General features: G+C 38.9%; 2 protein-coding genes across 4 annotated transcripts in view; one reads left to right on the forward strand and one right to left on the reverse strand.

Moving 5' to 3' along the window:
• Positions 1-364: 364 nt before the first annotated feature.
• On the reverse strand, positions 365-13101 carry LOC148651277 (heat shock 70 kDa protein 12A-like). Its single transcript, XM_088601369.1, has 4 exons — positions 12579-13101; positions 4851-5075; positions 3014-3185; positions 365-1691 (listed from the first exon to the last, which is right to left on the reverse strand). The coding sequence occupies exons 1-4, from the start codon at positions 12855-12857 to the stop codon at positions 649-651; spliced, it is 1719 nt and encodes a 572-aa protein (XP_088457495.1). The 5' UTR covers positions 12858-13101; the 3' UTR covers positions 365-648.
• Positions 13102-13773: 672 nt separating this feature from the next.
• Positions 13774-27221, forward strand: part of LOC148651278 (uncharacterized) — a 50868-nt gene continuing 37420 nt past the window's right edge. For all 3 annotated transcript variants that reach the window (XM_088601370.1, XM_088601371.1, XM_088601372.1), the window contains exons 1-3: positions 13774-13898; positions 13984-14061; positions 27125-27208. In XM_088601370.1, the coding sequence (XP_088457496.1) occupies positions 13828-13898; positions 13984-14061; positions 27125-27208 (233 nt within the window). In that variant the 5' untranslated portion in view covers positions 13774-13827. The remainder of the gene's footprint in view (positions 13899-13983; positions 14062-27124; positions 27209-27221) is intronic.

A 27221-nucleotide genomic window follows, 5' to 3' on the forward strand; every position in this document is an offset into this window, starting at 1 on the left:
TCATTGCACTGGATAATCGCACACTGCTGAACTCTGTGTGCTCAGACTGCAGACAGTATTCTTTTAGTTTTTCACCAAATATCATTGTAACAACATTTTTGTCTAAATAAAAGAACACAAAAACCTTCACACACTGAGGCACTAAACTACCAGTTTTGAAGGGCTGAGATTACCATCACTAATACACAGAGGCAGACCAGAGTTAGTCCTCCACTCTACATCAACAATACTTTAAAATGTAAAAGTAACATTTATTTAAATTTAACATAATATTTTATATTATGAAAGCAAAACCCTATGTTTCTACATACATCTGACACACAACATTTTTAGGTAAAATGGTTTCAAAGACAAACGCAATATATTACTGTACAATTTTATTTCTGGTAAGATGACAATTTTCAATTGATACATTTCAATTATAAAAGGAACAAAACAATACAATCGTTTTTATAGTGATGTACTGTATGAAAGCCTATTAGCCCACAGAGAAAAAAAACATTCCATTTAAACATGATAATATTGAGTTTATATATAAGCTAGTTCTCCTAACAATGGTTATCACTGCTCAGAAATTTTGTATGAAGGGTAGTTTCTACATCATTCCCATCCCTGCTACTGTATGTAGCCTGAAACATCTCTTCTAATTTATACTGTCAAAAAGTCCAGTCTAATGGATTGGGTCTCATTAGATGACAAATCAGTAGCTGTGGCTTGTATTTCTGTCAAACCAAACTTCACATCTACTCTAACTCTGCGATTTCTCCCCAGTTTCACTTTTGGCATTGGAACTGAAAATGAACCAATGTTCTTGATCCCATCCTCATCTACATATGTGGCATCCAGCCTTTCTGTGCTGTAAAAGCAAAAAAACATGGCTTCCTGGTCGTCATCTATTGGCCCAAAGATATATTCTGATACTTCATTGCAGGCTACAGACTGACCTTTCTCCACCAGTTTTTTAAAGAGGTCTTTACAGTACACATAGTCTCCAGTTTTATTTACTCTACGCTTGTCTTGCCTGTGAATTAAGGGGTTAAATTTTTCACAACAAGCAATGGCATAAGTCAGACCACTGACTCGTGATGCTATTATTTTTGGGTCATTTCCAAAGAGAATTGCTCCCTTTACAATGGCCATCTGGGAGTCAATGGGACAGAGAACTCTGCATGAGCTGCTAAACTCCTGATGGATTTTGTCTCGCAGGAACTTGCTTGAAGCATAGCCTCCTACCAATAGTATGTAATCAATGTTGATTTCTGGGGTTGAGAAGATAGCCTTAATTTGTTCAACAATTTTATTAAGACTATCATCAAAAAAGGTCTGAAGTTTCCTATGCCCAATTTTGATAGTTCCATCTGACCAACATGCATCTTCTGCATGTTTAAAAAATAACTCTATTTCTTGCCTTTCTTCTGCAGATCTTGTTAAGTTGTAAGGACATGCAATGTATATGTCTTGCTCCTCTGAGACACATTTTTGAGCACAGAAATCATACATAATCTTTTGTAATTCTCCAGGGAATTCTTTCTCATACTTGCTCCACAGATCAGATTGAAATATATCTCTGAGGAAAGATTTGAATTTCTTGTCTACAGACACTCCTCCCATATCTCCTCCTGAAACTTTATGAAGCTCTTGCAGATATCCACCCTCCAAGACCTTATGTACTGTGATGTCAATGGTCCCCCCTGCAAAAATAACACATAAGCAGAGGTAATGGTGAATGTACATACAAAAGCAAATAAAAATAATATTCATGTTTTTGCCATACACGCAGAGAGCAGTAGATTAACAAAGGTCATGCACATAAATATCGTTCAGAATTTATTTAGTAGTAAATCTAGGTAAGGTATGTAGATACCACTTTCTGCTACTTGAAAAGTCTTGTTAAAGTGTTTATCACAGGCATTTCTGATAAATATTACACAAATCAACAGATAAACTGTCAAGTTAACCTGTGCCTTGTAATGCTGATTAATATATTGTTACCTATCCCATTTGTTCTGTACTTTCTGTACAGATTTTCACTGAAACCAATCAAATACTTATAAAATAAACAGTATATTTGATCTTTACTAATATATTTATAAAACAAATATGTATCACTAAGTGTGAACATGTAAAGTTTAGGCCTCCAGTGAAAATGTGAAAAATGAAAAAAGCATGTATGCTTTTTTAAATGCACAAAATAATTCAGTGGGAATGTATCAGAATGGTTTATTAATTAACTTTAATTCATACCAAATGATTGTTCAACATTAATATTAAAACCTCCATGTTTCAGCCTGCAGTTCATTGACAATCTTTACCTGACAGTCATCATTGTTAATTTTTAATAGACTAAATATTCTTATTTAAAGGTTGCTATTTTTAATGAATCTTTAAGATTATTTACATTTTAATGCCACCTTTATTTTATTATTGTTAATAATAATAATAGCAATAGTAATACTTTTATTTTAGATAGTGCTTTAAAAGTAGCTTTTCAATGCACTTTACTCTAAAAAGATGGAAGGTTAACAAAGACACTGTAGGAGATAAGAAAATTAGAGTTAAAAACAAGGGTTTACAATGAAGTACAAGATGCAAGGAGAGAACACTGACAACAATTACAGTACATAGTTCTGAGTGTGGAATTGAATGCTCTCAGGGAAGGTGACTCTCTGGGGATAGAACGCTAGAGCTTAGGGGTGCAGCAAGAGAAGGCCCTGTCACCCAAAGATTATAAGTAACAGGAGACAAATGAACGAAGGTTGCAAGTTAGGTATTGAGGTGCCAACGCACACAGAGCCTTATAAGTGAGCATGAAGAAGCTTTGAAGTCAATACAAAACCTGATAGGAAGCTAATCCAAGGACTCTAGGACAGGTGATTACTTGAATAGGACCAGTGTGGATTTAGATACCCCAGAGAGGTGAGAATTGCAGTATTTTTCCTCTTCTAGTACAGAATTCAAATACAATGAATATTACAAAGAAATGTCTGTATTTTATAGATGAAAATTTACTGACCTCCACAGTCCACAACAATGTACTGTGTTCCAGAACACTGTTCCAGTTTTTCTTGACTTCCTTCCTCTGCCAAGAATCCATTACCAGGCAGCTGTTTACACCACACTGACGCTGCTTCAGGCTCCAGGGCAATGATTAGATTCTCAGAATTTAACTCTAACACCAGCTCTGCCTTAAATAGAAGCATGAATAAAAATTGTTTTTATTTAAATAAAGGAAAGCATCACACGTTCACACTGCAGATACAGTATATAGCTACATTGACAAAGCATATGCTGACACATTTTTTTTATTTTTAAATAAGAAAGCAACATAATAAAGTTGTAAAATGTTACAAGTGTTACTTACTGTAAGTGTAAGTAGTCTGTACTTTACGTTTGTACAGTTTTTAAATCTGACATTGTTGAAAACATTTTTTGTGCAACCAACAAATTTAAAGGTTCAAAACAATTGCTTAATACATTAAGAATAGTCTTAGAAAAGGTGCAATATTATTTTTAACAAAAGGAATCAGGATCCACAGAAGGTAATCAAACAATAAAAGGTGAGTAACAAAAATCAGAAGAGAGATTACAAAAAACTAAAAAGGTGAAGAAAGGAACAGTGTTCAAAGGCTCAGCTGTCGAAGTCAATCCATGTCAATCTTGTGCACACAAACACAGGGACAATTTTACAGACACCAATTGATCTAACAAGTATATCTTTTGTAGGTGTTCATCAGATCAAGTATAGAGGCTTCTTATCATTTGTTTAGATGTATTCCAGAACAGTTTTTCAAGGAGCAAAAACATGTAAAACATAACAGGGATTTACAGGGGGTGGACAAAATAATGGAAAACCTACCAGAAATACTCATAATTTAAAGTAACTGACTAACACCACTCAGATTCCAAGTGTAAGGGACCGGAGAGATACAAAAATGCCTGAAGAGACCCGATTGTGAAGGAAGAGCACTCTGGAACAGCAGAGAGATAGTGATGTGGGAACTGGTGGATAATTGAATAAGTGAACACTGGCAGGCAGTGCTTAGCTAGCCCCAGCCGGACAGTATGGAGATCGGGGAGTTTAGCTCTGGAAACAGTGGACCTGGTGCTCAATGATCTAATCGAAGTATGTGCTTAGCTCTAGGGCACAATGGAAGGTGGTGAGGTCCAGCAAGAAGGCTGGGTAGGATACTGGTCTGCCGGAACGGTCTACAGGAAGGCCAATGCCAGTCTGTATGGAACACGTGCTTTTTGGGGGGCTCTCCTCCCAAAACCAGGCTTAAGACTGAACCAGGAGGGTCAACTGTCTGTCAGATCACATCAGAGAAGGAAAGTTAATGTGGCAGTATGGCCAGCAGATGATTAATGAAGCACTAGAGGCGCATCTGTATTAAATAGAGAGAGACCTAATTGAATAATTGGAGTCCTGATTAGGAAGAAGGAGGACAGGCCAAAAATAGGAGATACAATCATGGCTGTGAGCTGTGGAAAACCATGAGCCCTTGTGAGAATGCTCCTGGTTTCCAAGGGCAGCTGTGGTGAGTGACACCACTGGATGGTCGATGTAAAACCTACTAGAAACAGTTCAAAACTTGTGTAATAATATTGCAAGAAGGAGTGAAGCTGTTCTGAAGGCATATATTCATATATTGCTTGGTATATAGAATATATTCCTACTGGATATTGTATCATTTTCTCCACCCCTTGTATTGTCTATAAGATTTAATTTAATTAAGGTAACATTCTGACAAATTAAGTCACAGTACACTAGCAATGCTTTTTCAGTTATGGCTGCATAAATACACAGAACATGGAGTTCATTTTTCAGGGACACAACAACTCTTTTGACCTACCTTGGTAGCAGCCAGTCTCATGAACTGTTTGGCTGCAGAGTTCCAGATGGCAGGCACTGTCAAGACCCAGGTGACATCAGAGGCAATGAACTCTCTCCCACTTGTATGCATTTTGATAGTTCTTAACACATGATCTTTCAAATATCGCAGGCTCTCTGAGAACACTTTCAGTGCAGACAAAGGCTCGCCATTCTTTGCTGGGATCATTAGGTTACTGCTGATTGTCTGAAAAGTACAGAAATTGTACAGTTATAGTTATCATGTAAAAAGCAATATCTTCTTGAGCCTTGCTTTCAATAACAGGGAAATCTATATTATTGAAGAAGTTAAATTCCACAAGTACTTTTACACCAATAAACATATTACAACAACAATACAAGTTATGGATTTGATATTGCCAAAAGCTAAAGTGTACAGCTGCTGTAGGCAGATGATCAAGTTACCTCTCATTTTACCATAATTTAAGATAAAAGTTTTGACTACTGGCTGTTCTTAAAGTACCAAATTAGGTAATAAGACAAAACTTGAGTCCCTATTTTGGAACTGTGTGAAGCAATCTATTGATACAATTAAATTAAGAATGCACAAACTGATAATAGTGTATGATGTTTGCTGTGGAGTGTCAATGGATGCAGACAATTAAGTTTTAGACAATTTATTGAGCTCACACACAACAACGCATGTTGAAACTGCCTGTTTTAACAACAACAACAACAACAACAACAACAACAACAACAACAACAACAACAACAACAACCTGTTGAAACAGGTATTGAATTAAGAGGTTTCCTGCCTTTTTTATAAATTTCTTTAATCTTGCATAATACCTAACGTAACAACATGTTGGTTTACTAAGGAACAGATTATTGGTTACTATACAAGCAGATATCTTAACTTAATGTTAAGCAATTGCAAATTCCTGGTTCCCGTTCCTGGTTTTTAATTTTGCTTATGCTAAGCAGCGCTTGCAATCTTGTATTTCCCTTAACAGTTAACCTTGAGAACAGTCAGTTGCTAGTTTAAAAATATTTTGTAATTTGTCATAGTTTAAAAATTGTTTGTCATTTGGAAATATTTTTGTTGCACAACTGTAACAAATCTAAAAACATTTTACAATCTATAGGTATTTGCAACATTTTAATTGATTTTTCAAGACACTTTCATCTGTTTGAAACATATGTTTGGTTCATCACATTTACTTAAAAATTGATACAGGAGAAGTGTATAACTGAAGAAAGTCATCAGCTGATAACCATCCACTTAATTTATTTAAATTAAAATATTTTCATTGACGTTTTACAAGGAGAGCAAAACATCAAGATAAACAACTGAACAAAGATTCTAAGTTATAAATCCCCTAAGTTACTGACCCTAAATCCCTATCTCCCACACCCTAAACCATAGGGCCTAAGAAATATGTTGAATAGTAACAAAAGTGCAGTTAATCAATTTATAAAAATAAAAGCAAAACAAAAAAGAAGCACTAAGAAAGATAAAAATCAAAGAAAAGTCACAAATTAAAAATTAAATAAAGTATAATAAATAGAGGTAACAAAACTGAATTAACTGATGTTCAGTTATTTATGACTGTACTTTTATGACAGTACTTACTTGCCAAAGACAGTAAAATTTATCAGTGAGTTGTGGAGTCTCCTTTAGCTTCAGGTTTAGACATTGTGTTAAATACTCTAAATACTGTCATTGAAATTCTTAGTAAGGTGACAGGTGACCTAATATCAAAAACTGTCATTTGTTCCACTAGTTGTATTTAAATTCTCTTACCATTGCTTAGAATGTTTTTTTATCAAAAATTCCAAACCTTAGTTGTGCCAAAGAATGCCTTTATATATGTACCGAACATCAAATTAAGAAACTTACACTGTGCTTTGCAAAACTATTCAGATCCTTCCAATGGTGGTCACATTTGATAAAATTTCAAAATGATATGCATTTTGAAACTCAAAATTTTATTCAAATACGGAATGCTCAAATTGAGGACTACTAAGGGCAAAATGAGGTACAGTATATGTTAGCAAAACCTAAAGATAAAAAACTGAAATATATTAATTACATAAGTATGTAGAGCCATGAATTCAATATTTGTTGGAAGGACCTCTACCTGCAGCTATAGTCACATGGTCTTGGGTAAGTCTCTACCATCGGCTTGATGGAATTTTAGGCCCGTGTTGGAATCTGCGTTTTTCTTGGCAGATTTGCTCAGGTTCTCTCAAGTTGCTTGGGGCTCACTTACGGACAGCAATTTTCAAGTCTCTCTAGAGAGTCTCAATAGGATTCAAGTCAGGACTTTGACTGGGCCACATAAGGACATCCATTTGCTTAAGCCAGTGGTTCTCAAACTTTTTGGACCAAGTACCACCCCTAATCCAACCAAAGCATCCAAGTACCACCTACAAGTCATCATCTCATAGGAACCCCTGAAAGTCTCAATGACCAACATGAGCGCATGTGCACACACACTCACACATACATATAATAAATATTATAATAATAAACTTTGTTTGATGTATTAAAAGGTGGCTTCTCAAAGTGTTTTAAAGAGAAAAAAAACAATAACAAATAAAAATAAAAAAGCACCATTTCAGTGAGAGGGGTGAGCCTGTTTAGTCGAGCAAAGCAGATGTGAATTAATTTTTCGAGCATTGATATAATTCTTAACAGATTTTAAATCGTCAGGCATTTTCTTGACGGCAAAGGTCTCACGGTGGATATTGCAATGAAACCATTAATTTCTGGAGCAACCTCTCTAATTCGTGCAACTACACCGCTGTGTCGGCTTGTCATTGCTCTAGCACCGTCTGTACAAACTCCGACACATTTTATCCAGTCGAGGCCATTGTCTTCGATAAATTCATTCAGAAGCTGAAATACGTACTCTCCTGTAGTTCCTGTTGGTAGCGGTTTACAGAACAGAAAGTCTTCATGGGACATGCCCTCAAACTCGTATCTAACGTAAACGAGCAAATTGGCCAAATCGACTACAGACTCATCTAATTGCAGTGAAAAACATCTGCTCATCTTAACGAGCTCTGTCAGTGTACTTTTGATATAATCCTTCATTTCAATAATTCTATGAATGACTGTGTCTTTCAGGAGGGGCAGCAGGTCGAGCTGTTCAGCAGCTTTTTCTCCACACATAATAGTGTGGGGATTACCTGCTTTAGCAATCCGCAAGCTTGCATTTTTCCACGTTTCCGTTTTTATTTCAGTGTTTATTTTAAGTATTTATTTCATGCGCATGGGAGAGAAACACAGAGACGCTCGGTGTATTTTTCTCAAATTAACTTAGAACAGTTCTTAAATATTTTTCTGTTATTTTTCACGCTTTCCTGTGCTCACAAGATTACCAGCGTTCGTAGCACGTATTTCTATGTATTCCTTGTGTTTACAATGTTGGCATTGTTCCAAAATCACGCACATTCTCCTTTCTCCCTATTTGCTGGAGATACAGTAGCTTTTTTTAAATACAATTAGTCACTTGCGTCCGTGGCACGCATTCCTATAGAGTGGTATAGAATTACAGAGTATCTCTTGTGTCCACTGACGTATTAGCGCGCACTGTATCGTAGTACGTAGGCTGCATATTCGACACATATAAAAATACAAAATATGAAAACCCGTCCCGATTTTTTCAGCGCATACAACACAGTTCCAGGGTCATTTGGCGTACCACCTGGCAGCACGCCACGTTCCAATGCAGGTACGCGTACCACAGTTTGAGAACCACTGGCTTAAGCCACTCCATTGTAGCTTAGGCCTTATGCTTGGGATCACTGTCCTTCTGAAAGGTGAATTTTCTTCCCAGATTTAAGTCTTTAGCAGAGCAGAGCTGGTTTTCCTCATGTTTTGCCAGTACTTTTGTCATTTTTGCTCTCAATCTTGACCAATGTCTCCCATTTTTCTCTGTATATCTTTCGGTTGTTGTTAGCACCTTCCAGTTCTTGATGAAATGTACTGTGTGCTCACAGCGATATTCAAAGACATATTTTTCACAGATATCTTTATACCCTTCCGCTGATCTTTGCTTTTCAATTATGTCATTCCTTTTAAAGATACTTAGTATCTTATTATTGTACACTAACAGAGGTGACTCATCATGTGGTTAATTATGGTATATTTGTTACCCTATATTACAGTAATTTTGGTTTGCAACACTTGGTTTTCCCCTATGTTTAGCCAGTACTTTGCTCCATCCAGAGCTAATGTGTAGTCTTTAATGCGCAGAGAAAGGTATGTATAAAACAAATATAAATTGCTACTTCAAAATGTCACAATTGCAACTTTTAAAATGTGGAAACTATTTAGACTAAGGGTCTGAATACATTTACAAGGTATTGGAACTGCAACACAACCACAAAGACAATTGGATAAAATTAATGGCATTTCTTCTAGTGGTACACTGGCATTTAGTTGAACAGATTTGCCATACTTAAATTATTTATGATGATAAAGGTGTATGCAAAAGAGGTGGTACTCTGATAGTCATAGCCTAGTAGTATATATGACCACTGCTGGAAACAATACAGGGTGTATGTCTGCAATATATGCTTTTGCCCACTCCGGGGGCAGCATCTCTCATCCAGGACCCAAGGTCTCTCTGCACGTTGCCTTTGCCTTTCTTCCACAGAAGAAGCAGCCCCTATCCCTGCTTAAGCCTTGTCCTGAACATTGGTCCCTTTCTCCAACTGTCCTCATTCCTGCCATTTAACTGGTTTTTCTTTGGGGCAGCCCTCATGTTCCAGTATTTCAGAGCTCTTTCCTTTATTTTGCACTCTCTTTTCTGGACTGCTTTGGTCACTTTTTCTTTTCCTTTCTTAGCCACCTTCCAGCACCCCAGCAGAGCCTACCCTTTCCTTCCTAGGGTGCGTGGCAGTAGGAATCTGCTCTGAAGCCAAGTCAGCAACACCCCATTAGCCTGAGCACCCAGAGGATTCCTGTGTTCTTGGGCTTTAAACATTCCAGCAGCTGTGCTGACTTGGGGCTCCAGACGATGAGAAGGGAATAGAGGACACGTCACTTTGTCACCCACTTTTTGCAGATGTCTCCCCCTGTTTGGTCCAAAGGGCATCTGAGAATCTGGTGCCAACCGCCCCCAGGTGCTTCCATCAGAGTAATGAACTTGGGAAACTGAGTTGACAGTGCACACCTGGCCTAGTCTTGGATGAGACCCCCCTTTCAAGGGCATTGTCCCTTGAATCATCAGCTCCTGGACCCTCCGACTGTACCACCAAGTAGGGTTTCCTATCTCACAAGAATTCAGTGAGACCACTCTTCTCAGTGGAGTCTTGGGTCAAAGCACAGCTGTGATCTCTGTTGGCTCTTTTCTGTCCAGTACATCAGTCTGCTAGTCTGCCATTCTGCATCTCTGGCTAGTCATCAGGGCTGTCTCCTAGAGGCATGTGGCCCCCCTTTCCTGGGAGCTTGGCATTTGGAAACCTCTCTGAAGCCTGGAGAACGACACCCCAAAAGCCAAACTCCCAGATTCCGGTTGACAGGATGAGTTGGGCACTTTGAATAAAGGCTGGAACTCAACAATGCCTGCTTTTTTTTCCACCAAGGATGTAGAGAGCTTGCCTCTCCTATTCTCTTTCTTTGCTGACCATATGGGACTCTGTGCTCTATGCTCCACTGGCCAGTATTTCTTTCTTTATTTTTTCCCTTAAAATTTCCTCTGTGTCACTCTGCCAGTCCGCCTCCCTGCACTCCAGATTTTTTGAGAGGGGTGGCCACCAGACCCATGTGGTGCCTCTTTTTCTGGGATGTCGGCAGTAGGCATTCACTCCAAAGCCAACAGAGTGACACCCCAAGACTTGAGGCTCCCTCATTTCAATTGATGGGCTCCCAAATTATTGTCACAAATTTAATAGTTTACTGGTCCCAATATACGTGCATTGTGCTAGACTGCCAGGCAGAAAACTCTTGAGAGAATAGTGAAGCAACACATCACAAAGAGGACACAAGCCCTCATCGACCCCCTGCAGTTTGCATACAGGGAAAGGAGAGGAGTAGGCAATGCAATATACACATTGTTAAATCGGGTCTTTCAACATCTTTACCAACCAGGGTCCTTTGTAAGGACTTCATTTGTTGACTTCTCCTCCGCTTTCAATACAATACAACCAGTGTTGCTTGCGCAATCTGAATGGTAACTTGATAAGGTGGATCCTAGATTTCCTAACTAACAGGTCTCTACAGGCCAAATTGGGGAGGTGCTTACCTGACATTCGGTACACATCAATTGGAAACCACAGGGCTGTGTCTTGTCCCCTCTAATGTACATTTTTTACACTAATGGTTGCATAAGCAAACACACAGATAGACATCAAATTTGGTTTGCTGATGACACAGCCCTGGTCACACAGATAGACATCTCATTAGGTTTGCTGATGACACAGCCCTGGTCAGTTTATTAAAGGACACAGAATACCATCATGGGCCCATTCTAAATGATTTTACTAACTGGTGCAATGCATCCTCTCTAAAGCTAAATGTTTCAAAAACAAAGGAACTGGTTATTGATTTCAGGAAAAATACAACACCCCATCAACCCACTATAATTGATGGTCAGCCTGTAGAAATTAAGTACTTGGGACTGGTCATTGACAAAAACCTAAAATGTGACAAATGTTGTGACACTATCTTTAAAAAAAGGCCAACAGAGACTCTTCTTTCTTAGGAAACTAAGCTACTTTAAGGTAGATAAAACTATTCTTACACTTTTCTACAAACCATTCATTGAAGGTGTCTTAACATACGGCTTTACTTACTGGTTTGGCAACATACAGTAAGTACTGTTAATTGTAATAGGCTGGGTAAATTAATGAATATAAGTGGCAAAGTAACCAGGAATAATCAAATCAACTTAAGTATCCTTTACAAACAGAGGGTGACTAAGAAAGCCAAAAGCATCATGGAGTGTGTGTCTCACCCCCTCCATTGTGAATTCACACTTCTCCCATCTGGGAGATGCCTCTGTGCCCCCTGGTGTAAAACCAACAGACTCAGGAAATCTTTCATTTCCACTGCAATTACACTCTTAAACAATGCAAAGTAACTACCTTGTCTCTTGTCTCCTTGTTTCTTATATCCTGTAACACTACTGTATTCTCTTCCCTTTTGGTGATGTTTATTTGTCATTGTGTTGTGAATAAATTTCCCCCAGGGGACAATAAAGCTTGATTTGAATTAAATTCAAAAATTGAAATAAAAATATCATCCCACTATTTAGAAGCCTAAAACAATCAAAATGAATACTGTTTCCCTCTTACCATTTCTATCTTAATTGCTTCTTTTCTGTTTTCTGCTTTGTATTTATTTAGCTTTTAGTGACTTATTTAATTATTTATATTGCCTTTTTTATCTTACTGGATTATGTATTTTTCAATATGTTCTCTACATGTTGCGATGGTCAGTGTATTGTTAATTTTCTTTAATAATATTCTAATACTACTCAAGCCAATTAAGCAACTAACATTTGAGGAAACACTACATTCACTATATGCTGCACATGTTAACCAATGCTTTATCAGAATGTATTCTTTGCACAATGTACTGTATGCAATCATCATTTTTTATCTGCACCATTACAATTTATGTTTAATGTTTGGTAGTAATGTTTGGTAAAATCTCTCTGTATAACAATATGTAGGTATTCTGTATCTGTAAATAAACACTGAATAATTAAACACACACGTTTTGTAGAAACCTTACCTTGTTGTATAATTCCATTTTAAAATTTTCAAAGAAGTATGCCTTTTTAGCATCTCGTTTGCTCATTCGGTGGTATGTCAGTATAGCATCATACCCAAACTTCTGGAAATCTCCTTCTTGGTTAAAAAGAATGCAAGTGGGTGTTTTGGGAGTTCTCAGACCATGCTCCATTCCCCAAAACACACTCCTGATCTGCTCTGTACATGACTTCAAACAAAAACAGTAGCCACTGTATGCGGTGCCGAAATCGATAGCTACTATAAGAAAAGTGTCTGACATCTTCGTTGTTAAAGAAAAAAAAAAAAGCTCCTTGTTTTTTCTCAACGAGATTTGTACCTTTTGACTATGCAAACAACAACAACAGCAATAATAAACAGTAATAATGTATTAACATATAAATATAAATAAATTGTTACTCTGGGTATTAGTGATGGTTTGATATCAGCTGTAACTGTATGTGGTACTAAAGCAAATATTCTTAAACCCTAACCTTTCACAATAATGCATCAAAATCCCCTTTAAGTAGTTTTTCCCCTCAATGGTTTCATTTTCACTTTTCTATTACTGGAAACTGGGTTGTTTTGCAAAAGGAACTTAAAACGTGAAAATAAAACTAAGTAGCGGATTTTAGGTACCGTAATTAATATTCGATGACATGATTGTTATAAATAAAATTCAAACAAGAACCTGTTCGAAAGGTTTGTGGAATATTTTAGAAAACAGTTACAATGCATAATAGTTCAATTTTTATCAATTTAACGTTTGCGCAATTTAGTAAATAAACCAAAGCTTCCCAATCCCAGTCATGTTTCTGGGAACCCACAACACTGCAAGTTATCAGTCAAGATCTTTAAATTAATTATTAACTAAACCAACAAGTTGCTTGGCTGTAAGTTTGTTTCTTTTTTTCTTCTTATGGATATTTCAAATTACCTACGAAAGACAATACTTAAAAAGCAACCTCCTACAAATGTTTGAAAACAATTCAAAACAGTTGAAATTATGCTTATTTTGATATAATTGGGTGTTCACAGGGGATAAAAAACAGTGGTTTCCTTGGAGTAGGATTGGAAACTCCAGAACTAACCAGCGTCTTGTACTGATGTGCTACATATGACTGGAAAGTTACAGCAAGTGAACAGCAGGGCGGGACAGTGGTTGAGCGCCTTATATTAACACACACCCAATACCTAGCCTACAGTTGTGCCGTAGAAATACAATAAAAGTTGTATTACAAACACACAGAGCCATGGCTGATCCTTATAACCAATCATCAGAAATGATGTGGCTTAGACGTCAATCGGAGCCATTGAAGGAAGAGTAAGTATATTTTGTAAGAAAGATCATGCTTTTTTTCCCAAGTATTCTTCTTTCCTTATACTGTACGTCTTATTTTTTTGCACAGGTTTTACCGAAAGAATCATTGTGAAATTTGTGAAACGACCCACAATGGACTTCAAATCATAAAACAGGAAGTGGAAAGGTACAGTAGCTCGGCAAAATCATTATCCAGTGTGCACTCTTTCTTTTATGTACAGTATCATCATTTTTTTTGTTAAGGTTTTTAGGACTTAAACAAATGAAAGCCTGTTTCTTTTATGGGGTCTTCTTTCGCTCCGGTGGTCTTTGTCTTGGTTAGGGTTACCATACATCTGTATTTTCCTGGACATGTCCTCTTTTTTGGCATTTAAATCTCAGTGCTGGAGGAAATTTTTCAGCATCTTAAAACTTGCAGGATTTTTCCCATATTCTTTTCCCCCAAAGGTTTTTGATGTGAAATGGTTCTTGGGATTAAGAGAGTGTTGAAAATTCAAAGAAAAATTGTGTGTTGATTAATTTTAGTCATAGTCTTGTGTTGCTCTCTGTCCTGTTCCATTTTCCTTTTGAACAGGTACTGTTTTTCCAAAGCGTCCACTCCTGGCTCAGGCACAGCGCTAATTATCTGATCCCTTAGTGTCCATACCAGCGTTTCTTCAAGAGATGTTTATTTGATTTTTTTTAACTTGCTATCCCTAAACACATAACCAAAATGATAGTTAAAAATTTGCTGCAGAAATACCTGTGTTTTTGAAGTGGTAGAGAAGAATGGGAAGCTGAATGCTTAAACCCGGTACTTGCAGTACATATCTGTGGCAAATAAGATGTATTGTTTTATATATATGATATAAAAACGTTATTTACAGGTATATATTGTATGCCATCAATACCACACAATTTAATACATACTGGTACAAATACACATTTCTCCCTCTCAACAAAGTGTCTCCTTTATTGAATGTTCAAAGATGTTAACCCTAAAGGGGTACCAAATACATCCATGGCAGTACAATAACAGAGTTTCAGTAGATAATTTGCTGAGTTGATTATAGTGTGATTGCTCAAACCTGTGAGTGAGTACGAATCTGAAATTTATACAGTAATATCTTAAATATTTGTTGCAACAGAGCAGGTCTCACACTTACATAAGTATGATATTTTGATGTTTTAGAGTAGAGCACACCGAACAAATGATCTCTAACTAAAAAAAACAGAAACATAATTTTGCCCTTTAAATGTGATGTTCAGCCATTTAGAAATCTGAATCTGAATCTCCCATCATGTTTTTGGTTTATTAGTTCATTATCCTGCACTAATAATCCTTGCTTATTATATCTGTATTATATCTTTGCCTCACATCCATGATTAATATATCCAATTTTTTTGTTACAAGGAATTGAGAAATTTCTCTACATTTCCAAAATCATTTTTGGATTTCACCAATAATGTCTCTGGAGATGTTAATGAACGTAGAACAGAATCCATAGTGAAGTGGGAGATGTCATAGATTATGAAAATTGGTTTATTACACATTATTGACAGTTTTGATTTTGAATTAATGGAGTTTTTAATGAAAGTTCGGGAGGAATGAAAGCAGCCGAGCTCATTCGACACAGCTGCTACAATTCTCACTAATCCTGACGTAAGCAACCGGTTTCCATATATATCAAACGTCACCCTCTCCTCTTCCTCGTTCGTTTTCTGCATGGTTCGTTTTCGCATAGCTCGAATCTGTGCTCCCTTCTCATGGATCTGCAAATTCGCTGCTCCGACGAAGACCTTTTCTGCAGCACAGGAGACTCTCCTACCCCTCTTGTCCAGTCTTCCCCCCCCCCCCGCTCCCCTCACCTCCGTCTCATCGCCTCCTTCACCCGCCGTGCCACATCAGTGCCGCTCATCTCCCAGCCAGTCCTCACAAGATTCAACTCCTCGCCGAAGACTGCATTCCGCCGTCATAGTCCCTCTCTCATCACAAACCCAGCCTTCCCGTCCCTCCACGGCAAAGTCTCCAAATAACCCCTGCTTCTCTCGAGGATGTCACAGCCGCCGCGCTTCACGCACATCGGCTCCTCCTTCTCCCAGATCATCTCTCGCAATTTCCAACTGGACCGTAGCAAGCCTCCAGAGGAAACTTAGAAAACGTGTCAGTTTTAAAAGAAACGCTTCCAAAAAAGCTCTGTTTTCCCTGTACCGCAGTCTACACAAAGGAAACATCAGCTACACAGCTTCCCCCGGCACCCTCCGATGACATCACCCACGCCGCCGCCACTCATCCCAACGTGAGGACCCCAAAGTCGTCCGCGCCTCTGCCTGTCGCGTCTTCTGTCTTGTCTTGTCCTGATATATCCGTGTTTGTGTCTCTTCCCCAACCAATCCATTCCTCTGCTGAACAACCGCACTTAGCCTCTTCCACCCAGCCTCCTTCCCTAAACTTCTTGCTGCTGAGTCTAAGGCCCCAGGCTCACGGCCCTCCCCAACCCCCTTCTCTGCTTAATCTAATTTCTGCACTCTCTTCTGTCTTTACCTCCGGCGTCCAACATGGCTCAAGCTCCGCCAGCTTGGTGCCTTCGGCCCCGGTTTCTTTTCTTTCGGCCCCTGCTGCGGTCTCCACGGCCCAAAGGCCATCCAGTAAACGACCCCCAGCTCAGCCAGCAGGCGGCTCTTACCCTCCCCCACCCCCTGGAGTCCAAGACGAATCGGCAGCCTCCTCAGTCCTTCACGCAGCCTTTGCCCCTGCTTCAATTCCTCCTCAACAGTCTTCGGCTTCCATATACCAAGCCAATGAGCTTCAGGCCCCAGATCCGTCTAACCCCTCCTACCACAATCTGCTTTCCGCTCTTCTTCCCTCCTCATCTTCTCCCATCCCCGGTGTCCAACACCGCATCAGTCATCCCATGCCTTCGGCCCTGGATTCCAATCTCCCCTTTACTAAGGACTTTTCTCTCCAAACAGCCTTTCCTCTCCCAGGTCCTCCTAACGCACTAAAGTTTAGTCCTCCTCCCATCCCCTTTTCACTCCGGCAGCAAATTCTACGAGGTGCGGATGTCAATCAAGCTCACCTTCTCTCTTCCTCCACCTACAACTCCGATTCCAGAACAGTCGACTGCGGCTCGATATCCGTTACTCTCAAATCTTCTGACCCTCACTCTGCTTCAGTCCTTCGAATTTCCGACTTCTGCTTGGCTTTCAGCATTTTTCGCGACATCATGTGCTCCGCCTTTCCTGAACGTCGGCTGGAACTCGATGATTACATGCACATCATCCTCAATCTATCTGTCCGTTTCGAGGGCTCCCTGTTCTACGACTACCACAAGCAGTTCTCGGCCAAGGCCGCCGCCCGCCTACTGCAATGGAACCAGTGCACCTACTGGGGAGCCCTCGACATTGAGCTTTACTGCCGCACTTTCGCCGGCATCAGAGCTCTTTCCTGCGACTTCTGTTCCTCTTGGACACATTCATCAAATCTTTGCCCAAATACAGTCTGCAAGCTCAACCCCGACTCTGCCCCTTCTCCCCCTCAGCATCAATTCTCCCGCCAGGTCTTCTTCAAACCTTCCCGGTCCAGAGACGTTCGCGGTCGCCCCATCGTGATGATCAGAGCTTTTCTGTCTACACCAATCGATATCCCCGCTCTTGCTCCTCTTGAATAAATATAGGCTTCCTTTTCTCATCCACCTTCTTGATGATTTCCTTACCATAGATTTTCCTCACGCCCCACCCGCAAGAGCCTCTTCCACACTTACTTCCGTTTTCGGGAAATTAGGGGTACCTCTCGCCACAGACAAAACAACCAGTCCCTCTCATATAATCCAATTCCTCGGGATCACCCTCAATTCCATCAATTTCTCCGCCTCCCTGCCTCGCGACAAGATCGACAGGATCCAGACGTATATCTCTACCTATTCTTCAGCCAAATCTTGCACAAAGAGGGAACTTCTCTCTCTGCTCAGCCACCTCAATTACGTCATGCGTATCATTCCTCAAGGACGGTCATTCATCTCCTACCTTCTCCACCTCGCCTCTTCCGTGTCCTCTTCTTACCACCACGTAAGCCTTTCAGCCGACTGCAAATCCGAGCTCAGGCTTTGGCAGCTTTTCTTGGCCAACTGGAATGGCATATCTCTCTTCTACGATAACCTCCTCTCCGACGCCGAGGATATCCAGCTTTTCACAGACGCAGCCCCCTCAGTCGGTTTCGGAGGCTATTACAAAGGCCAGTGGTTTGCGGCCCCTTGGCCTCCTGAATTCTCTTCGATCCCTCTCGCCGACCAGTCATCGGCCTTGTTCGAAATATTTCCAATTGTCGTCGCAGCTTCTCTTTGGGGCCACAATTGGAAACAAAAATCCGTCTTTATCCATTCGGACAACTATGCAGTAGTCCATATAATCAACAAAGGAAGGTCTTCATCCTGATCTATCATGAAATTTCTCCACCGCCTTAAATGGATTTCTCTCACACATCAATTCGTCCTCGTAGCTGCTCACATTCCAGGTCACCTTAATGAGATAGCTGACTCTCTCTCTCGCTTTCAATTTCAGAAATTCAGGAACTTGGCACCAGATTCAAGACCAAACTCATGCACAGTACCTCCCTATTCGGAACTCACGTTCCTCTGAATCATCCTTTCCATCACTACATCCAGCTGGCCCAGCAAACTATCCTCTTAGGGATTGCCCCTCGAACTCTCAACTCTTACTGGACTGCCTGGAAGAGCTTCCAATCTTTCCACCTCTCCACGAACATAAAATTCCCTTCTTTCGATATTCTCACCGTATCATCCTTCGTTTGCTATTGTTGAAACTCACTCAAGGTACGAGCATCCACCACCAAAGTATACCTGTGCGGCATCCACTTCTTCCATAAACTCCTTTTCGGCACGACCTGTCCCTCCCTTATCCACCCTCAAATTAGTCTCCTGCTTAAAGGCTTTCAGCGGCTTGAAAAACCACTTCCGAACCAACGCGCACCACTTACCTCGGACATCCTCGAATCCTGCATCTACGTTCTCAGGTCGGGTTACCACTCACCCTGGGTCGACCGCACTCTCGAATCTTTATTCTTGTTAGCCTTCTTCGGCTTCCTAAGATGCTCTGAAATTACCGCTGCTTCCACATCCTTCGATCTTTCTTCTCAACCCTGCTTATCCGACATCTCCATCTTATCTTCCGATACACTGACCTTCTATCTCAAGAAAAGCAAAACCGACCAACTCGGGTCTGGCACTCTCATCTATTATTTCAAACTCTGTTCATACATAAGCCCATACGAGCCTCTATCCCATTACGCACATCTTCGCACCTCTGCCGGAGCTTTGCCTACTGACCCTCTGTTCGTAAACGAGAAGGGCCGTATTGTGACTGGTTCCTCTCTCACCTCCACGACGTCCTTCTAACCGCCGGATACTCCCCTGAACAATTCTCCGGGCACTCCTTCAGATCAGGGGCCGTGTCATCTGCCGCTCGCCAAGGCATACCCGAGTATCTCATCAAGCAACTAGGCCGTTGGTCCTCCGAGGCTTATCATGCATACATCAAAACTAACCCCGGTACCCTCAAGCAGGCACTTTCCTCGGCTGAATTAGTTTAATAATCATTTGGTTTTTGTTTTTGTTTTTCTGCACTGGTGACTGGGGGTCCCGCTTGGTTCTTACACCACTCAACAAAATAATCCAACAATGCAGGCCCATGATCAGAGGTCAAATGACCTAAAGAGGTCAATGCCACTAAAATAATTTAATGTCTTGTGCAATTTGTGTTTTGCGACTGGTATACAGTAATTATTGTCTGTTTCCAAATGTTGGGTTCTTTCTGCTTATTCAGAGATGTTGAAAAGATAAAGAAATATACTGGCATACTGAGCTACTCAGCACATGACCTCAGTATCTGCCCAATGATGTTATCGGGTCCGAAAATGTTTGTTTTCTTGAAAACGTTGGAAACACAACGTGTATTGATTTTTCCATTACAGTCATTCTTCTCAGACCTATGATAAAAACCGTTTAGTTCATTAGCCAGCAATTTGTTTAAACCATCAATATTCATTGTGGTTTTGGAGAGATTACTTTTGTCCTTCAGTCCCACCATAGTTTTCATTCTGCTTCAAGCAGTTCACAAATTATTAGAACTAAGTTATCCTTAGATTTTTTTTCTTTAGACTTTAATTTGGCCTTTCTAATTTCTGCTTTAAGTTCAGATCTGATTTCTCTTTTAACAGACTCATCACCCTGTTTGAAGTAATATATGTGCAGTACAGTAGGCTTCAGCAATTTGTTTACCCAATGTTTCTTATTAAAGATACTGTACTTTGTCTAAATTGCTGGACCATTTCTGTCTCTCTGAGAATGCATGGATGTTTGTGGTTGAACTCTGGCTGGCCAGGCATGACAAAGAAGGCAGCTGTGAGGATGTTGTGTATTGTTTGGCAGCTGTGAAGCGTGAGTTGTTACTTTTCAGGAAGTGATAGTGTATCATTAGCACAAGATCATGTACTGAACACCTTTCCTTCCCAAAGCTTTCATACACAAACATAACTCATATTTCTTCTTCTAATAGAGTTTCCACTTGGAATACAACCTCATCCATTTAGTTCTAAAAAACTTCAGCTAGTGATGATTTTCACCCCATTCAAATCCTACTTCTGTATCGAGCTACTCTTTTGGATCGCCACAGTGTCTCCTGCTGCCTTCCAAAGAGTTCCCCTCTATATGCCATTGACTTGAGTTTCATCACCTGCATCATTCTCATTCGTAATCACTTCCTTCATCATTATTCTTTCTCCAGAACATTGCATTTCTGAATATACTCAAGCAACAAAGCTTAAACCTGAATCAAATGCACTTTTCATTAATTCTATGATATGGACACGTCCTGCAAAACTGCAGCCGAACCGACTCAGTCTTAGCTTCATGTTGGAAATCTTTGTCGGTGTCTTGGGGATCATTATAGGGGGTTGTGACAGCAATGGTCTTTGGCTAGCGCTGTTATTTCCTCAGCTACAGTAGGTACAGTGCCTATAGAAAGTCTACACCCCCCTTGAACTTTACATTTTATTGTGTTACAGCATGGAACCATGATGTTTTTAACTGAGAAGTTCTGCCACTCATCATCACAAAGTACTCCATAATGTCTAAGTGAGAAAAAAAAATCTAGACATTTTAAATTAAAAATATAAAACTCAAAATAACAGAAAATAATTGAATGCATAAGTTTTCACCCCCCCCCCCCCCCAGAGTTAATACTTGGTTAGACCACCTTTGGCAGCAATTACAGCTGTGAGTCTCTTTGGGTAAGTCTTCATTAACGTTGCACATCTTCACACTGGAATTTTTGCCCATTCTTCTTGGCAAAAGTTTGAAGTAATTCCACAGATGCTCAATTGGATTGAGGTCTGGGCTTTGACTGGACCACTCCAGGACATTTACCTTTTTGGTTTTAACCCACTCCAGTGTGACTTTTGCTGTATGTTTCGGGTCATTGTCCTATTGAAAGATGAATCATCTTCTAAGTCCCAGTGCTCTTGCAGATTACAGCACGTTTTCCTCCAGGATTTTTCTGTATTTAGCTACATCCATTTTTCCTTCTGTCTTTATGAGTTTTCCATCTCTGTCATGAAGGACTGTAACTCCTCTAGAGTTGCTGTGGGCCTCTTGGTGGCCTAGCTTACTATGGCTCATCTTTCCCAGACACTCAGTTATGGAGGACAGACAGTTCTGGGCAAGATTCACAGTTTTTCCATATTTTCTAACCTTTGTAATGATGGATTTCACTGTGCATCGAGGTATATTCAATGCCTTGGAAAATTTCTTATATCCTTGCCCTGACTGGTATTTTTCAAGAACCTTATCTCAGATCTACATGGAATGTTCCTTGGTCTTTATGGTGTAGTGTTTCCTTGGAAATGCACAAAGTGGGGAAGCTCCCAGACACCGGTGTATTTATTTTGAAATCATGTGAAATACCTCAACTGCACACAGGTGGACTCCAGTCACGTAATTATGTAACTTGGAGAAGATAGTTAGTTACTTCAGAGGTAATTTAGGTGTGTCAAAGCACAAAGGGGTGAATACTTATGCATTCAATAATTTCCTTTTTTTTATTTTTAATTAATTTAGTAAAATGTCTGGATTTTTTTTACTTTGACATTATAGATTACTTTGTGTTGATGAGTGTAAAAAATTCTCAGTTAAATACATCATGGTTGTAACACAATAAAATGTGAAAAAGTCCAAGGGGGATGTAGACTTTCTATAGGCACTGTAAGTCAATGCCAAACTATAGTAGTTCAGGTGGGTAGCTGCGTCAGCATGCGTAGGCTGCAAAGGAACAAGTAATAGGTTTATTCCATGCTGAAAAAAAGAAGAAAGAGAACACAACGTTTCGGCCGTGGAGCCTTCTTCAGGTGTGAGAGAGACAGGGCAGTAGGCAAAGGTAAAGTAGCGGGAGAACAAAGGTTGAGAGGGAGGAGGAGTGAGAGGCGGGAGCAGGGGACAGAAAGAGAGGCCAATCAAGAGGTGTGAAGTCAGAATGGGTGCAGAGAGGTGTGAAATGAAACTTCCAATGAATGGAGAAAATTTAAAAGAACAGTAATCTGTCGTTAAGGGAAGGGAGAATGTGTGATCCTAGCTGCAGAATAATTTTAGTTTCGGTGGTCTTTCTGATGTATGAGTTCGGAAAACCGTCTTTGAGAACACAGACGGAGAGATTAGAGTGGTCGTGGCCGTCAGAGGTGAAATGAGAAACAATGGGCTTGGAGAGATCTTTAATCTTCACAGCCCTGACGTGTTCTCTGAAGCGGTCTCCGAATGCCAAACTATGAAGCACACTATACATTCAAATACGTAGGCTTGTTTGGGTGTTGTTACTAATTTGATTGAACATAAATATTTTTTATTATTTTAATTTACAAATTTAAAGATCAACAGGTTATTTCTACTGTTATATTTTCATCTAATAATAAGAAATGTGAAAGTCATAAAAAATATCTTTCTGGAGATGAAACTTAATTTTTATTACAGTATGAAACAAATTATTCAAAGAGAAAAAGAGGTTGATTTTTTTCTGGCAAATCAGAAAGAATCTAAAGAGCAGATACAAAGGTAAGGATCACTTTTGTATTGGTTTTATAGTACATGAGATATTTCAAATTAATATTTAATCATTTTGTAAGCCCATCATCAGTGACATGTAAGGTAAATTACTGAAAATGCCTGACTGTCTTGCCTATAATGCACCTGCAAAAAAATCCACAATAGAGAGAGTCTCTACAATCAATCCATTTTATGCATTCTGGAGCGGTTCCTTTCTATTCGCAATGACCCTCAAGCATCTGGGTTCCAGTAATGTGGTTCTCCTACACCTAAAATGCTGAAGTACCACTATTCTTACATTTTAAATCATATTTGAAGAATCAATTTGATGCAAATGAAAAATGATGGAATAGACACTTAAGAGAGACCTGACATTGTTCTTTTAGAAAAGAGTTGGTAATAACTGTAAAACAGATAGCTCCTAAATAGATGTCAGGACCACAGGATGTCAGTACCACACAATCTTTATAATATTTGATGTTGGAGTGCATGTCTCTTCTATAGATTCTTCTATAACAATAAAATTGGGCCACTAAGCATTGTTACAAAAAGTGCTACAGTACTTGTATTCAATGATCATAATCAGACACAAAAGTGGCTGGAAAGTAATGAAGATATTCTGTTGCGGTGGGGCAAGCCTGGAGAACCACATGGGTGATTTATGGGTCACCTTTTAATCATAATTTCTTAAACAACTTGTACAAGTTTGTTTTGACCACTGAAGCTGATGAGTGGTTCAATCACATAATTTAGAAAATAAATATATGCAAATTCTGTATTTCTTGATGACCACAGGTGGTTATTCCTGACTTAATAATTTGATGTAAATCCATTTTTTCTAAGTGATGGTTTTGTAAGGGAGCCCAGAATGTTTCTGCACTGATTGTTTAACTGTATTTAGGTCCCTTTCTAAAGTCACTTGTTAAACAATAAGCCCACAGTGGTACATAATCTTCTCAACCTGTCATTTAATTACTATAATGTTTTGTATATTCATGTAGATTAATGACAAGTGTGCTTTATTCATCAGCATCAAACAATAAATATATTTACAGAATATTTTTCTTCAGTAGAATGCAAAGTGCCCTACTTTGCCCTAAGCTTCATTTAGCCTTTTTCCTAGTTTACTGCTTGGACAATGTTTCAGATGTGTAAAAACATTTTCACGGTTGCATAGTTGTTCCTTTAGAACATCAGTGACTTGCAATGGCAGTGAGAGGTGTGAAACAACAGAGCAGGAGAGAGCTAAACACAAGAGAGAATATGAAGATTTCAAAAAGAAGTATTGTTATATTGCTATATTTCAAGGAATACAGTACATGTTTGGAGCATAAAGAGGATGACACATTATTGGATTAACCTAAAAATTCTAAATTCACAGATTTGTTTTAACAGATCTATAAAAAGGATAAAAATAAGGTAGTTAAAACCAGTTGTAAAAGTAGCAATGTACATACAGTATGCAGCCATCCAGAATGCACATCAAAACCTGTGTCCTTGTTAAGCAAACTGTGGTATACTGTACCACAGCATGATACAGCTTGCCAGATTTAGCTTCCTTTAGCTGCCCAAAGAAGATCAATAGGTGGCATTTATGGTGAGTACATAGCTTAATTTAATCTGTTGAACTACTTCTTTAAGTCCACTTAATTTGGAATAATGTAAATAAAGATGTTTTTGTAACTGAAAAATAAAAATAAGGTACACAACAATATTCCACCTTCTTCATAAACATTTTCTGCATCAAATTCTTTAACTCAGTCACTTGGTGTAGTTATTTCGGAAAAGTTTTTACGTGATAGTTTAAACTTAATTTCTCATGAACACTTGCAAGGATAAAATTAATAACAATAAACATATACTTGAACAAACTTATGTTAGTTATATAAGCACTTATAAACTTATAAAATGTTTAAGATTTATAATGTGCTGTTTTTTAGTGTGTGTCTCAGTAATTCCGTGTAAGTGTTCATTCAGCGTTTTTTATTCATATTAATTTATTTCAAAACACTTCTGGTTAATTTGGTTTCGGTTCCTCTGCAAACACTTATAACATTAGTAATTTTAATTAGTGTCTATATATAATATAGAGTGGTATTGTGGCTCTGTGGCTAAGAATCTGTGCCTGTGGCTGGAAGGTTGCTGGTTTGTATCCCACGGCTGGCAGAGGAATCGTACTCCGTTGGGCACCTGAGCAAGGCCCTTAACCCTGACTGCTCCCATATAAATGCCTGACCCTGTGCTTTGACCCCAAGCTTCCCTCCCTGTCTGTGTGTCTCATAGAGAGCAAGTTGGGGGTATGTGAAAAGACAATTTCCTAATACAAGAATTTGTATATGGCCAATAAAATAATCTTATCTTAATACTTATACATTATATAAGGTTTCTTTGAATTGTAATTGAAAATTGATGTTTTTATTAATTTTATATATCACAGTATATGAAATGTGAAATACAAATCAATAATAAAAGTAGCAATACACACTGCATAGTGTAGAGATACTGTAGAAAATGTGACACCCTAGGGCTTTTTCGCAAAGCAAGATTACTCAACCAGATATACAATATAAAAAACAATTTATTGTATCCATATTAGATTTATTATAAAACAATGCATATTAGATTTATTATAAACCCAATTAATTATTGTATAATTTCCCGACCCCCACTCAAAATGCTGCCAAAGTTGCCTTTATTGTGTACAATTGTGTACAATTTCGCTGATAATTTGAATTTGCAAAATACCGTTTCAGCAGACAGGGTAAATTTTACATTCACTTTACATTGAAGATCTCTTGAATCACTAGCTGTCACTACCAAAAAACAAATGAAAGGAACTGCAATCAAATAGCAGCTGCCCAGCACACAGAGGTGTGATACTGGGGATGTATCAGATACTAAATGAAACTGAGAAGAATTCTTTCCAGCTTCCAGCTTTAATCCAGGTAGTTTGAAATGCTGGAGACTGATGGGAGGATTCCTTTACAGTCTCACACTGAGCCCTTTATCATCCTGCTGAAGTAGAAAAGTGAGCAGATGACTTTCTGAGTGGTGGAGTTGCCACTGATGCTAGAAGGTGTTTATAGCTTTTTTGAGACTTGTATATGTTCAAAAGACTGGCTGATGTAAAGGCATATCACTGATATATGCAACTTTTGTGCCTGAGGTTTTTGGAAGATTCGTGGTGTACATGCTGAAGAGTGTGGGATACTGAATTTGAGTATCCTGATCTGGCTGGTCTGGCCAGCAGATATGTCAGATCAAAGCAACAAAGCAGAACTGCTGAGAGGTGTAGGTTTAGTGAATGTTTTATGTGATTTGATGCCTAAACTTTTCTCAGCACAAATGCAACTACAAGACAAGTACAACATGGCAATGCAACTCGTAGCATGTAAAAGAATAGCAAGAACTAAAAGTAAGCATCACCACACTACCAATTCTATGATCCAAGCAAACTGCTGAAAGCCTCTTTAATGTATCAAAGGGTAGCAATATGTGATTAAATTGAATAATAGTCTCTTGCAGTAGTTGTTTTGGCTGTGATTGGAAACAGCTATCAATAGCCTATTTCTACATCAGGCTTTCCCTCCCTTCCAGATACAAACATAACTCATATCTTCTTCTATTAGGGTCTTCACTTGGAATACAACCTCATTTGTTCTGTCTTAGAAAGGAATCTAATTGTCACTTGTTCATTGACTTTGACAGTTCCATTACCTGCATCATTCTCATTCTTGTTCATTTCCATCACCATTAGTATTTCTCTGAAACATTTCCTTTCTTAATCTACAGTACACGATCAAACGAAGCTTAAACCTGAATCAAATGCTCTTTTCATCCATTCCATGCTACACACACATTGCTCTAAGTTGTTGCAAAATGTCAGCCTATCCCACTTGGTCTCAGCTTCATGTTGGAAATCTTCATTGGTGTCTTGGGGATCCTTATGGGGAGTGGTGACAGCACTGATCTTTGGGTAGAACTGTTATTTCCTCAGCTAGGTAAGGCAACGCCAAACTATGAAGCACACTACACCTTTATATAGCAGGCTTGTTTGGGTGTTGTTAAAATGTTTTTTGAATATTCAGATTTTAATTTAATTTATGAATGTGATACTTAATTTTTTACTTTCTTTTATTACAGTTTGCAACAAATTATACAAAGTAACAAAGAAAAGGTTGAATTTTTGCTGACAAATCAGAAAAAATATGAAGAGCAGATACAGAGGTAAGGATCACTT

This window comes from Lepisosteus platostomus, chromosome 12 (genome assembly GCF_059453375.1).
Source record: "Lepisosteus platostomus isolate fLepPlt1 chromosome 12, fLepPlt1.hap1, whole genome shotgun sequence".
Lineage (NCBI taxonomy): Eukaryota > Metazoa > Chordata > Actinopteri > Semionotiformes > Lepisosteidae > Lepisosteus > Lepisosteus platostomus.

Excerpts from the sequence above, each read along its gene's own strand:
- LOC148651277 (XM_088601369.1), bottom strand. The coding sequence starts at position 12,857 with ATGTCAGACACTTTTCTTATAGTAGCTATCGATTTCGGCACCGCATAC. Across the intron at positions 5,076-12,578 it reads AAATGGAATTATACAACAAG|ACAATCAGCAGTAACCTAAT; the intron begins GTAAGGTTTCTA and ends TGTACTTTTCAG. Across the intron at positions 1,692-3,013 it reads CATTGTTGTGGACTGTGGAG|GGGGGACCATTGACATCACA; the intron begins GTCAGTAAATTT and ends TTATTTTTGCAG.